At 34.8% G+C, this 14,303-nt stretch overlaps 2 protein-coding genes across 5 annotated transcripts; both read left to right on the plus strand.

The window, feature by feature from the left end:
• The first annotated feature begins 397 nt into the window (after nucleotides 1–397).
• On the plus strand, nucleotides 398–3,038 carry LOC109791926 (uncharacterized). 4 transcript variants are annotated; one of them, XM_020351291.3, is made up of 5 exons: nucleotides 398–544; nucleotides 910–1,166; nucleotides 1,651–1,794; nucleotides 1,881–2,086; nucleotides 2,771–3,038. In XM_020351291.3, the coding sequence occupies exons 2-5, from the start codon at nucleotides 931–933 to the stop codon at nucleotides 2,929–2,931; spliced, it is 747 nt and encodes a 248-aa protein (XP_020206880.1). In that variant the 5' UTR covers nucleotides 398–544; nucleotides 910–930; the 3' UTR covers nucleotides 2,932–3,038. The 4 variants fall into 4 exon arrangements, with proteins under 4 accessions (XP_020206880.1, XP_020206878.1, XP_020206881.1 ...); XM_020351289.3 differs by having other exon boundaries at nucleotides 414–544; nucleotides 793–1,166; XM_020351292.3 differs by having other exon boundaries at nucleotides 424–549.
• A 1,589-nt stretch (nucleotides 3,039–4,627) lies between these two features.
• LOC109791927 (transcription termination factor MTERF5, chloroplastic) lies at nucleotides 4,628–8,397 on the plus strand. The gene is made up of 4 exons (XM_020351293.3): nucleotides 4,628–4,841; nucleotides 6,390–6,439; nucleotides 6,546–6,752; nucleotides 6,838–8,397. Exons 1-4 carry the CDS (start codon nucleotides 4,768–4,770, stop codon nucleotides 7,920–7,922), a joined length of 1,416 nt encoding a protein of 471 aa, XP_020206882.1. The 5' UTR covers nucleotides 4,628–4,767; the 3' UTR covers nucleotides 7,923–8,397.
• The last annotated feature ends 5,906 nt before the right edge of the window (nucleotides 8,398–14,303 follow it).

Here is a 14,303-nt window from a genome sequence, read left to right on the forward strand (position 1 = left end):
ACACTTTTACGTATGATAGAAGTTTGTATTTAATATATAAGTTGATTATTAAATTAATTCAAATGAATTATTTTCCTGTCTAAAAATTTATTAAATAATAATGTAAATTTTTTTAGAATTTTATTGATTTCTTTAAATTGAATTATTAATTTAATTATAAGAATATATTTATTACATATTTTATAATATGATTCTAATATTCTTTAATATATATTGATATATTTAAATTATATTTTAAAATATCATCTTCGAAAAACTGTATTTAAATTTAATATTTATGAAAATATTTTTTTTAAAAAAATATAATTATAATAATATTAAAACATAATATAGTATTTACTTATTTTATTAAGAAAGTAAAGATGAAAAACCGAGAGCGTGGATCCCTTTCTATTTCTAAAGCTATACAGTAAAAAAAAAAAAAAAAAAAGAATCCCATTTCCAATCTTATATCCCGAACCCACTAGCATTGTTCAGGTGGCGGTTCTTGTCCATCCTTCCACAGCAGGTTGCGCGCGTCGATTATTTCCACGACAGAGTTGAGGTGAGGTTCGTTTTCTCTAGTTCCGTGCTTGTTGTTTTTATTTATTTTGGATGGAGATGATTTTGAACTTTATTGTGACATTAGATTTCATGCTCTCTTATCAAAGAATTTCTTTCTAACTTTTTCTAATTCTCTCCACTAATATTTTATTATTATTTTAATGGTTTGCTAGAATCACTCAACCAATTTTCTTTTTCTATTCTTAATTCTCTATCTCGCTTGCACGCATCTCCCAAAACACACAAAAGATCCTCATTATATAAGTGCGTGAAGCCGAAAAACACAACACACCCTTCACCCGGATTTCATTTGTTGGTTAGAAGTTAAAACTTAAAAGGGAAAATGAATCTTTGATCAAAATCCAGATTTGTGGAGAGAAGAGAAGAATGGGTGATTACCATTTCGTGTACAAGGACTTAGAAGGAGCCTCTACTCAATGGGACGATATTCAGAGAAAGCTTGGAAATTTGCCAGAAAAACCACCCGCTTTCAAGCCCCCACCTTTCACCCCTGCCTCTGATCATCAACCCAAAGACCAAACTTGGCTCGATTCCAAAACCTCCGAAGAACTCGAAGACCTCGAAGATGACCTCGATGATGATCGCTTCCTCCAAGAATACAGGTTCTGCTCCTTCTCTCCCCCCCCCCCCCCCCGCCCCACCTTTCTGTTACCCGCAAAGAATAATTTGGTGTTTAGTGAATTTAAAAAGTTTTTCTTTCGTGGGTCGGTTTTGTTTTCCCCCAATATGGTAGGGGATTAATAAAGTTTCAATTTTTTCGTGAATTTTTTGGTGGGGGGTTTTGTGTTGTTTTGTAGAGAACAATTGTCTGAGACTTTATTTTGTTTGTTTATTTTTCTATGTTCTTGAATACAGTTTGGTTGGGAATAGTTGTGGATTTAGGATTTTATAGGCAATTAATGCGTTGGAGTTTGCTTATTTACCCTTTCGTTATGTGGAGTTTTTGATGATTTGTTCATTAAGTCAACGAGTTTGTTTGAGAAGTGAGAGTAGATTGGTTATGAGTTTAGGAGAAAGCAAAATTAGGTGACTTTTATGTTAGTATTTATTCTGCTTGTTTTTAATTGAACTGTTTTTCTGTGATAGGAAGAAGAGGTTGGCTGAGATGCAAGAGGCAGCTAAAGTTTTGAGGTTTGGATCAGTGATTCCCATTTCAGGATCTGATTTCATTCGAGAGGTTTCACAGGCTCCATCTGATGTTTGGGTGGTTGTAGTCCTATACAAGGATGGGTATGCTTTAGGATTTCTTTGATTCTTGTTTTTAAGGGTCATGTATGATGTATCATGTGCTGATTTTTGTTGCGATTTTGTGATAGGATTCCTGAATGTGGGTTGTTGTTGCAAAGCATTGAAGAATTAGCAGTAAAATATCCTGCAACAAAATTTGTGAAGATAATATCTACTGATTGCATTCCAAACTACCCAGATCGAAATGTTCCTACTTTATTGGTTTACAACAATGGAGCAGTCAAAGGAAATTATGTGGGTTTGCATAGTTTTGGGCGAAGATGCACTCCTGAAGGTATTAATGTCTCAGAATGTCTGCCTCTTCATTTCTGTTTTAGTTTACTTTGATCAGTGGCCCTTGTTAACTTTGTTTACCTCTTCTTAGTATGAAAGGCATATTGCTCCCCAAAATTATAATTTGCTTTCACAAATGGAATTAAGGGCTAGCTGTTTGATTAGTGGCTCTTGTTAACTTTGTTTACCCCTAGAAATGATGCTTTTTATCTTTTACATATAGAAAATAGTTGAAAGGTGTTTATTTTTGGTTGTGAATGTAATTCTAATAATAATCTGCCTGATTAGTCAGATTCTGTTTTTGTCTACACCATTGTGACTACATTATTATATTTAACACAATATTATACTATAAATATTATCAATGTTGGATTTTGTTATCTACCAGCCTCCATACCTCTTTACTTGTAAATGGAAAAGCATGTGACCATGTATTTACTGCCGTACTAGTGAAACTTGTAACTCTTCCATGTCTGCCAGTTAAGCTTACGAGATTAAAGGCAGTATAAACATTAATTTCTCTTATCTAGTTGAACTTGGGACCCTTGATTGCAATTCTTCTTCCCTCATGACAATCCGTCTCTTACCTTTTAAATTTCTAATAAAGTTGTAGTGGTAATACTTTTCCAGACTTGTTCTGTGGTTATCTAATACATGGAATTCTTTGCATGTTCTGGAATATCAGGTGTTGCATTAGTCTTGTGCCAATCGGATCCTGTACTTAATGATGGCCATAATAGAAATGAGCATTCAAGACAGGCTGTCATTGAAGGAGTCCGCAAACGGTTTATAGAGAAAGTTGTTGCTGATCATGAAGAGAATGATGATGATTACTCAAGCGATTAGCATTTTTTTTTTATTGTCTTTGTTGCTTTCTTTGGAGCTGTTTGTGTTTTATGTAAGATGTTTCCAATCAAAGAAGTGATCAATGCTAATGTGTGATTTTGTTCCTTTGTTTCTGATGTCAAGTTAAAGCAATTTTCCTAGAGTCTATGATTAAAAAGTAAGCTCTTGTTGAACTCAAAATAGATATCATGGTTTCATTTTGGGTATGTTTGGATTGATGGATTAGAAATGGATGGAATGGAAGAAAATGGAATAGAATCACATCAATTTCCATTATTTGGAATTTGGATTGTTTAAAATAGGAGATGCTTCTATTTTCTTCTCCCAGGTGTGGGAAAGAATTCGCTGGAACTAATTTGTTATCCTTTCTCCTTATCATTCTGTTCACATCTTTTAAAATGGGTGAATTTTTTTATTTTTTATTTTGAAACAATTTCCACTAATTGTAAAAGTTGAGAGCATCGCACTTGGTAATTCAATTTTTTTTCCCTTTTTGTTGATGCGGAAGAATATGTTCATCAGTTTGACAAAAGCAGTGGTCTCGTCTGATGATGTTTTTGCCATAATTGAATGAAGGAGAAAGCTCTGATAAAAAAGTTTAAGAATCAAGAGCTCGTAGTGTTCTCCAATAGAAACTTGTATGATACAAGTATTACCTTTTAGCTACCTTATCCTCCTTTCTAAATTTCACAAGTTTACGAGTAAAATTAATACACGTTATGTTTTGATTGGAGAATTTAAATTTTGTCCTCGAAAAACTTGCATATTAATCTCTGATTATCGATAATGGTCAGCAGGATTGTATTCTTGAAAAATAATAATCATTTTTAAATTTATGTTTATCTGATCAATTCGTTCTCATGATAGTGAAATAACTCAGATTTATCTCATCATTTCAAGGTTTCATAGTTAATGTGAAATGAACCTCACTAGAACTTTCTAGCATTTGTTGGTATTATGATATTTGAATATCACATACATGTTTTAACATGACCAATAAAAGTCGCCAAGATTCAACTTACAACATCATGCTTTTAAAGTCTCACTAATGTTATAATGGTATCCACGTTTCTCAATTCTCTCTACTCTCTACTCTCTGAGCTCCACATTGCTTGTTTCAAGTGTATGTTAAGTCTTTAATCTTTATATATTAGAGAATTGGAAATTTTAGTTTTTACTGGATTAAAATACGTTTGTTCACCTTGAAACTATTGCAGACAGTTTTTTGAAAAATACTTATTATTTATTAATTTTCTCTTTTATTAATTTTTTTTCTCTCTCTCTCATTTCAATTCTTAAATTTTTTTCATCACATTATTTGTCATATATATATATATATATATATATATATTCTATCTTTTTTAATTTTTTTCTGTAATTAATTTATTTTTTCATCCATAGACATTTTTTTGGAGGTACAATTATCACCTCTCCAAGTTTTAATGGTTCTCTAACCTAGCTCACCTGTCTGTAACTTGAGTGAGATGTGAAGTTTGTTGCAGCTTAATCTATAATATTGACTTTGAGCGATAGATGATAATTTTTATCGTTTTATAAATCAATATTTTACGTACAAAGAGATAAGAAAAAAAAAAGAAGGCAGAAATGCGAAAATATGATAAATTAAGTAATAAAGAAGATAAAAGTAAAAGATAATTTATAAAATGAGTATCATAGTAAACGAATCATATGCAAAGTATTTCATCCGTGGCAGATATCCACAGTACCTTATCCCCCGTGATTTTGTGTTTGTCTGTTGTCCGCACAGAGTGATACAATGAATGAATAAACCTTTCTTTTTCATTTGCCATATCACACTAACTCAAACCTACAAAGATGAAAACTTTCTCTTCAATTCAACCACCCCACCATCTTCATTCTACAAGATTTTTCTCTCACACTACAACAAGGTACTCTTTTTCTTCACTCCTTCATTCAATTCATGCATTTTGGGTTTTGAAGTGTATATGCAAAGTATTAGCTGCATTTGTTCGCAGTTTCTCACAACATCAAGAAATGTGACGAAACTGTGATCATGATTTAAAACCTTGATGCCCCGTGTCCAATTTTAGTACATTTTTTTATGTTGTTCTTTTGGGTCAATTTCAAAACCCCAAGATAGTGAATCGAGAGGTAGGAAGGAACTCATGGGTCTATGTGAACCATGTCATAAGCCAAATAAGAATTGTCTAAGGTGTGGGTTTGGATAAAGTATTGGTTTTGTAAGTTCTTGTAACAACATAATCACAAAGTTTGGTTACTAACATAAGTTTTAAAAAGGAGAAGAATAGAATATCCTTCTATAAATCTTTTTAAATTTTAATACTGTATTAAAAAGTATTAAATACTAGATTTAATTGCATTTTCCCCTCGAAGTTACACAATCTTACGAACTGCCACAATTAAGACAAATTGCAACATTTTGGAAGTTAGTAACACGGTTTGTGGAAAAAAAATTTATTCGGGAAAGAATTTGCCGAGATTGTGAAACTTTGGAGACAAAAGAATAATTAAACTTAAATAAAAATATAAGTGTCTTGGAAATATGAAAAGTATTATTACTTTTTTATATTTAGTATGTAGGAGGATTAGTAAGATGTTACTGAAGAAGTTAGAATTATTTTATAAATGATTTATGTTAACAAATTTTCCTTTTAAATCTTATTAAAACAAGTTCAAAAGTGAGCCATTTTTATAAGTTCTTTGAAATGGCCGTAGGATGTTTTTGGATGAGCTTGTTTACAATGGACTTATCTTAAGACATAAGCACTTATGTATGTTTTTAGGAGAACTCATGAAAATAGCTTATGAATTATGATACGTTCATAAGTTGCTGTTTTCAGCTTATTTCAATAAGCTTTCTTGGATACTTAGGTAAACAACTTATAATTTAAATGAAAACACTCTAACTTTATTCTTTGCAATTATAGAAACAACTTGTACATAAGCACTTGTGTGTTAAACACTTATTCAATTAGCACTTTAAGTTGTTTCCCAAACGTTTTTGAGAGTTTGTTGGGATAAACTTCTTCTGAAATACTTAAAAGAGAAGAACATAGGAAAGAGAAATGGAAAAGTTATACTTCTTCTGAAATAATTCTTGTACAAGTTAAATTTTTTTTTGTAAAAGTTATATGAGAAAACATTTACAAATTAATTTATTTATAAGCTTATTTTAACTTATGAAAAAAACTTACTTTATTTTTTCTTTATATTTTCTTCTCTAATAAGTGCTTATGAAGAAGTTTTATTCAAACCGACTCTAAATAACTTTGACTACACCGATATATTCTTGTTTTTCTTTTCTTTTTGTCTCACTGTCTATTAGCAAATGCAAGGGTTTCCATTCTTTTATATATGTTTTCGGTTTTTTTTTTTTTTTTTTTTTTTTTTTTTTTTTTTTTCTGATACTTCTTAGAAACATGAAATTTTTTCCCCTTGTGAATATTTTACGTCAGGACTCAACTTTCTTTTCCTACAAAGGTCTTCTTTTGCCTGGCAAAATCTGGTTAGCATTCTTTTTTTTCTTTTTCCTTTTAGATGTTTCCATTTACATGAGGTTTATGTACTATTCTAATAAGCATAGACCTTTCGTGGTGTTACTTTTTACTCAGGCATAGATGGCTCATTGGATTTAAAAGTGGTGTCTCCCACTTTGTTAGCAGCAGAAAAGGAAGAAGCCAAGGCTGTATTAACCTTGTTTTTGAAGAAACATGGTTTGAGGAAAGCGCTTGCTGCTAGAACCATCAACAAGTCAGATCTTTTCATTGATCACCTTGTCTCAAAGCTTCATTCTAAGCACAAATCTTGGTATCTTGCAGGTTCTGTCACAACAACAAATTACTCTATTTTTGAAACTTTCTTCAATGTTGTAACCTGATATCACAGTTTCATTGTCATAAACAGGGAGAGAGCTTACAACTCTGGAGATCAGGGACGCTCTTATCCCTTATCTTGAATCTCTCTTTAAAGAGCATGGAGCCATTCTAGTGGATATAGTGGAAAGCTATCCAAATCCACCTGTTAAGGATAAATCAGCTGTGCCAATTCCTCCTTCTAGTCCAGTGTTAGACTCTAAGAAGCTTAAAGCTGTGTCTAGAGTGAGTGAGGTAGACACAGATGGTGGCAGTCTTCGCCCTCATATTGTCTATCTTATGGAACTTGGTATGGATATTGAGCAAATTAGGGGTATCACACGCAGATTCCCATCTTTTGCCTACTATAGCTTGGAGGGTAAAATTAAGCCAGTGGTTGAGTTTTTTCTTGAACTGGGAGTGCCAAAAGAGAACATTCCCACTATCCTCATTAAAAGGCCTCAATTATGTGGGATCAGTCTATCTGAAAATCTTAAACCCACCATGAAGTTCTTTGAATCTTTGGGTGTTGACAAGGAACAATGGCCAAAGGTGATCTATCGCTTCCCAGCCTTGCTAACTTATAGCAGGCAGAAAGTGATGGAAAGCATATATTTTCTCCTTGAATTGGGCCTCTCAGAAGAGAGTATAGGTAAGATTTTAACTCGCTGCCCCAATATTGTTAGTTACAGTGTAGAGGACAATCTCCGACCCACGGCTAAGTACTTCCGTTCTTTGGGAGTTGATGTTGGAATTCTTCTTTTCAGATGCCCACAGAATTTTGGTCTTAGTATTGAGGCCAACCTAAAGCCTGTAACAGAATATTTCTTGGAGAGGGGTTACACTTTGGAAGAAATTGGGACCATGATTTCAAGATATGGAGCCTTGTATACTTTCAGCTTGACTGAAAATTTGATTCCAAAATGGGATTTCTTTGTGACCACAGGCTACCCAAAATCTGAACTAGTGAAGTTCCCTCAATATTTTGGATACAGTTTAGAGGAAAGGATTAAGCCTAGATTTGCAATTTTGAAAAAATCTGGAGCAAAGTTACTGCTGAACCAGGTTCTTTCACTGTCAAGAAGCAACTTTGAGGAAGTCTTGGAAAAGAAAATGAAGAAAATGCAAGTTAGTTAGGATTCTAGTAACAGCAGCAAAGTTGGTCAATCAGATGCTGAATAGAAGATGTTCGACTTCATGATTGTTTTGTTTTGGTTTTGGGGAAAATAATGGCACAATGACTGTGAATTTATGTTAAGTGAAAAGTTGCAGTTATACTGGAACATGGTCAATCAATAGCTAGCTCCTGAAATCAAAATACAGCTCATGGCCATGAACTTAAGAGTCAAGCTATATTGTAGTAATTTTGAGCAGGGTAGTACCTGGAACCAAAATTTTAACAGGGTTTTTTTTTTTACATGGATGACCCTGGTTAGCATCGAGATGTATTGTAGTAATTTAGAGATGTATTGTAGTAATTTAGAGCGTGGTATCTCCTGAAACCAAAACTTTTAACTGGTTTTTTTTTTTTTTACATGGATGACCCTGGTTATTGCTGCTGTATATGTGATTATTTTTATAGCTATATATTGACTAGAGTTCTTACTGGATATTTCTTGGTAAAATTGGTGATTAGGGGATCCATGAGGTGAGATTAAGCCAGTTTTTTCTAATTGTTGATTTAACCAAGGTGATAACTGTATTTAAATCATTACATTCTGATATGGGAAAACTGTGTTTCCTTATTTCTGTGAACCATGGATGTACATACACACAGAATACTAGTGTGTATGCTGTACTATAGTGCGAGAGTTTGAGAAAAGTTAATCTTGACTGTTTAATCTCAAAGGGAAGGTTAAGAATATTAGTATAATCAATCTTGATTTATTGATTACTCATATTTAGTTGTATGATTAAGATTAAGTTTCTTCATTTTTCATGTCCTCCTTGAATTGGTTCTTATAAATGTATTAAAGGTATTTATTTGTATTTTTCATTTTATCTTTAGTTCAGAAGTTGTTTGGAGGAGTTTTGGATTTGTATTTACTTTTGGAAGGTGATTTAGACAAGTCCTACAACATAGTGGGAAGAAACAAATTGATTTGACCTATATCATGAATTGAGAATTGAGAGTAAAAATTATGTTAAGCTCAACATATAGCATTGTTGAACATATTAACCGTAGATAAATCTCAGTTTACAGGCTCGAAGCTTGGGGTATTAAGCCCAAGCTTATAATTCATAAGCGATAATTTAAACATAATACTGCTTGTTTGTGACTGTGCTTCTAAACTTTCATTTATATATGTTCCCTGTATGCACATAATTGCGGGAAAGTGATTTGTCTCACTATATAGTAATAATTGATTAAAGGGAAAACATGTGTAAAATAAGAGGAAAAAAAATGAATTATCCAAAAAAAATATCGTATGGATAATGATTTATTATGTTGACAAATTATTTAAATAACTCTATCGTCAAAATTATACATGCTAATAATCTCACTGATTTTCAAGGTTCTCAAGGTGGTCCCATTATAGGGACCCAGTATCTCTGTTGCCGTCACCTGACAAACTTTAAGGTCTGTCGCAATATTTCGGGCTAGAGTAACCGGTTATCACCTTGAGTGTGATTTTCGACAAGGCTCGCAGGCTCCAAGGCGAAACTTAGGCCTGTCGTACGTTAATCACTCCCTATGTTTAATACCCTCATGCCCCTGGGTGTAGGGGGAACTGTTGTGTGCAAAGGATTGTGTACAATTTAATTCAAACAGGTTTAGAATTTAAACAAGCAAACAGATATGCAAGCAAAACAAATAAAAAAACAAAGTAAAGGGGAAAAAATATTTAAATTATTATTCCTATTTTACTAACTTCATCATTTATTGGGTCTGACCTTCTTAAAATGTCCCCAGTGGAGTCGCCATCTGTCGCAATCCGAAAATTTCCGATCTCGCGACATATGGTTTAGACATCCTTTTAAAAGTCTCATTAATTAAGGAATGTCCGGACACCAGACTAATCCTTAATTAATGGATTTTGAAAATAGGTTCATGGAGTCGCCACTAATATTTTACTCAAAATATTGGAAAAAGAAAAGGTTTTTTAAAGATCCAACTATGGCCTTGATAACCAGAATTGGGTTTGGGGGTCGGTTACGTGTAGGGAAGGTATTAAGAACCCATACAGCGTCCTCAATCGGTACCCTATGATGAAGTTAACATGATAAGAATTAATAAATTAAATATTGAATCCCCTTTATTAATATTTATTTACATGCTTAAAATATAAATTAAGCGATTAACCCTAAAATATATACATTATGACGTTTATTATAACAAAAAAGGAGATAAAGATGAGAAATAAAAGGAAGAGAAGAAGATTGGCTGAAATACTTCTTGAGCAAGCTTTATTGAATCTTCAAATATGGAAAATGTGCTTTGTGGCGACCTTTCACACTATAGTATGCCTCACAGATCTCAAGAAATACAATAGGAGGGAGAGAGAATATAGAGATGCGACACAAATCTCAAGAAATATAATAGAAGGGAGAGAGATAGAGAATTTTCGTGCTCAAAGGAGTCTTATTCGAAATTTCTCTGGCCGCCCTGAGAACTGTGCCCGAGTCTTTTATTTATAGGCATTAGAAGGGGCCTAGAACGGCCCGTTCTGGGCTAATCCGTTGTGGGTAAAATAAGACACTGGAACGACCCGTTCTGGGTTCAAATTTTACTTACACAAAACTGTTCTGGAACGACCCGTTCTAAACTAGGGGAACGGCCCGTTCCAGTTTTAGAACGGCCCGTTCTGGGCAAGTTTGTTATAGGTAAAATAAGATTCTAGAACGGCCTGTTCCTAAAGTGGAACGACCCGTTCTGGGTTCAAATCTTGCTCATAACAACCTGTTTTGGGACGACCAGTTCTATTTTGGGAACAGCCCGTTCTGGTCTCAGAACAGCCCGTTTTGGACTATCAAAAATAGTTGATTTTGGGCCCTCTGATGTCCTATCTTGTTGCTTGTATGCCCCCGTACGAAATTGGGTGTTTACATTCCCACACCCCCGAGCGAGGTTTCTCACTCCCCCTCTTACCTGGATAAACTGAAGATGAAGCTAGAGCAGAATCTGGCTAATCTCCTTCTCTTGGTTCTCCTTGGTCTCTAAAGAGTGTGTTGAGAAATAATGTCAGAGTGCTTTATTTATAGATTTCCGGAGTGGCCAGAATGGCCCGTTTCAAATCCAGAACGGCCCGTTCTGGATCATTTTAGCATGTGTAAACTTGACATCTAGAAGGACTCATTCTGAGTTTGCGTTTTAACACACAATGTCCATATTTGTAACGGCCCCCCAACTAGGGTTATAGGGCGTTTTGGTGGTTTGGAACGACCCCTTCTAGTTTGGGAACGACCCGTTCTGGGCAACCAAAAATAGGTCTTTTTAGTAGTTTGGAAGGGCCCGTTCCAATTTGAGAATGGCTCGTTTTGGGCTACTAAATTACCCTCAATAAATCTTATAAAAATTACTAAATTACCCTTCATAAAAAGTATGAAAATTGGGGTGTTACAATTCTCCCCCCCTTTTAGAAATTTCATCTTCGAAATTTACTGAACACTTGAACGGATGAACTTCATGGGTCTTGCTCTCTACTACCAAATAGCACTTTCCTGAATATTTCTCATCATGCTTCCGCTGCGCCACTCTGATGTAGAAACTATACTAGTAGAAAATCACGTGTAACCTCACTACCTCACTGATGTACAATTCTATCAATTTTCCTAAGGAATATCTATCATCAATAAGGTAAGACAAGCAAACTTGGTGAGTCTATCCACTATAACCCAAATTTTGTTCTTGCACCTCAAAACAACGTCGATTCCTACTCAGAAAAGGTTATCTATACTCCTACCAATCTTCTCCACTTGGTTCACTAAGAAAGGATTTGACTCTTGGGCTTCTCTAATCTCATCCATTAATTCACTAGTCATTTTCAACATAATCAATTCAATTCTCCTAAGGGTAATCTTACACACCAAGCTTAAGTCTCTAAACTCTTCAATCAAATCCAACCTTTAAATCATAAAAATGATAGATGAATGATCATCCTACTTAAGGCATCTGTCACAATATTAGCTTTACTTCTATGATCCTCTCTAAAGATCAAACACCTAAGCATAAGTTCACTAGGTACACATACTCGGTCTCAAAGTCTTACTACTCCATCTATACCTAAGGCATACTCTTATCCATTACCTTGTCCTATAGCCTCATATCTTGTCACCAAAATGAATCAACTAATTATGCTTCTCCAATTTCTTTCCATGATCACTTGTTACTCGACTCATACCTAGTTTCACATTACTAGGAGTAATCTCACCAATCAAACTTAAATCCCTAAGTTGAGCCCAAAGATCCATCTCTCTAATCATAAGGGAAGATAAATATAAAAGTTTCCTACTCAAAACATCAGTTACCACAATGGATTTGGCCAAAAAACAAATAAGATCAAAATCTTATTCCTTAAGAAATTCCAACTATCCCTTTTGTCTCATATTCAACTCCTTTGATCAAGATATTTAAGGCTCTTATAATCACTAAATACCTCAAGCTTAGAATCATATAGGTAGTGTCTCCAAATCTTAGTATAAATATTACAACCGCTAACTTAGAGTCATGGGTAAGGTAATTCCTCTAATGAATTTTCAATTGCCTAGAAACATAAGCTACTACTCTTCCTTCTTGCATCAACACTCCATCCAAACCCCTCTTAGAAGCATCACTATATACAACATAAGACTTACTAAAATCCAGTAATATTAACACTAGTCAATCTTTCCTTAAGAGTTTGGAACCTACTCTCGCATTTGCCATCTTACACAAAGGCAACTCCTATCCTAGTCAATCTGGTTAAAGGTACGACTATCTTATAAAATTTCCCCGATGAACCTCCTATATTACTCATCTAACCCAAGAAAACTCACAATCCTCACTAACTGACTTAGATATCTCCCACTTAAATACAACTTTTTCCTCAGATAGATCTACGTTATACCTCCGCTAGAAATTACTAGACCTAAAAAAAACTCACCTCATACAATCAAAAATAATACTTAGATAACTTAGTATAAAGATATCTTGGATATATCCTCATCCTCAACTCCAATATGATGATATCACTCCCTAAGGTCAATCTTACTAAACACACAAACACCCACTAATTAATGCATAAGGTCATCTATCCTCGTATCAACATACACGCATATCAAATCAAAATCTAAACAAGATACAAGAAAATCCAACTTTTGGACACAAGAGACAAAAATAAAGTAATTAGTTGCACTAGAATCAAACAGTACAATAAAAGAAGTCTCAGCTATAAAATAAGCACCTTGTATCAAATTTTCTGACCGAGCATCTTCAGCACCATCAAAAGCAAATACTCTCCCTATAGCCTTTGGACGCTCAACTTGGACATCCGATCCAGTAACACGTGGTCTTGGTAGTTCAGGACACTGGGTGCTGATGTGACCCTTTCCTCTATAATTGAAACATGTGACATCCTTGTCAAGACAATCATAGCTAGTGTGACCACGTCGCCCACACTTCTTGCATCAATTCGTGGGAGTAGAAACAGAGCCTCCAACACTCCCTGTGCCACTCAACACAGATCTTCCAGCATAAGGCTTGCTTCTTGCAACATGTGACTTGCTCCCACTAGCAACAGCTTGACTTCCTTGGAACTTAGAAGGAGCGGAGTAAGGTTTACTCCTACTCGAAGCATTAGAACTTGCAGCACGCATAGGACCTCCAACTCCCTTGTAGAAAGCAGCCCATGCACGGTTGTCACGGTCAAAGATGCGACACTTGTTCACTAAGGTTGGAAAATGGTAGATTTCATGATAGTTGATCGCTGTCTTCACTTCAGGACGTAACCCATTCACAAACTTAATTCATTTAGCACATTCACCACCCTCACCATGATAGTGAGAGCAGTAACGAACCAATGAGTCAAACTTGGCAGCATACTCTGCTACTGTGTCATTCCCTTGCTTCAGTTCAAGGAACTCCATTTCCTTCTGACTCCTCACATCATCCGGGAAATACTTCTCAACGAAGACCCTCTTGAATTTGTCCTAATTCAAGTGCACCCCTCCATCAATCATCCTCTGAAGTGCTCTTTCCCACCAAAAGTGGGCATCAGCAGTCAACATGAACGTAGCCAACCTCAATTTCTGAGCGAGGGGACACTCCATGGCATTGAAGATCTTCTTGATCTCTGTTAGCCAATTCATAGCAGCATCTGGGTCATATCATCCTTTGAAGGTAGGTGGATGATTTCGTTGAAATTGCTCCAACCAGTTAGGAGCGACTCCAGCCCTATCGTTATTACTCATAGCTTGTGCTAACGCTTAAAGGGCATCGGCAATCGCATGATCATTTTTACCAGCCATAATCTAAGAAAATAGTACACACAATTAAAAAACATAATCAATCATCACACTACCATATCAATAAGTTCTACA

Source organism: Cajanus cajan, chromosome 1 (assembly GCF_000230855.2).
Source record: "Cajanus cajan strain Asha chromosome 1, NIPB_CcT2T_4, whole genome shotgun sequence".
Lineage (NCBI taxonomy): Eukaryota > Viridiplantae > Streptophyta > Magnoliopsida > Fabales > Fabaceae > Cajanus > Cajanus cajan.

Bases quoted from the DNA above. Each gene is read 5' to 3' on its own strand.
- LOC109791927 (XM_020351293.3), top strand. From the start codon at position 4,768: ATGAAAACTTTCTCTTCAATTCAACCACCCCACCATCTTCATTCTACA. The intron at 6,440-6,545 runs GTTAGCATTCTT...CTTTTTACTCAG, and splicing joins CTTTTGCCTGGCAAAATCTG to GCATAGATGGCTCATTGGAT. The intron at 6,753-6,837 runs GTTCTGTCACAA...TGTCATAAACAG, and splicing joins CAAATCTTGGTATCTTGCAG to GGAGAGAGCTTACAACTCTG.
- LOC109791926 (XM_020351291.3), top strand. From the start codon at position 931: ATGGGTGATTACCATTTCGTGTACAAGGACTTAGAAGGAGCCTCTACT. The intron at 1,167-1,650 runs GTTCTGCTCCTT...TTTCTGTGATAG, and splicing joins CGCTTCCTCCAAGAATACAG to GAAGAAGAGGTTGGCTGAGA. The intron at 2,087-2,770 runs GTATTAATGTCT...CTGGAATATCAG, and splicing joins GCGAAGATGCACTCCTGAAG to GTGTTGCATTAGTCTTGTGC.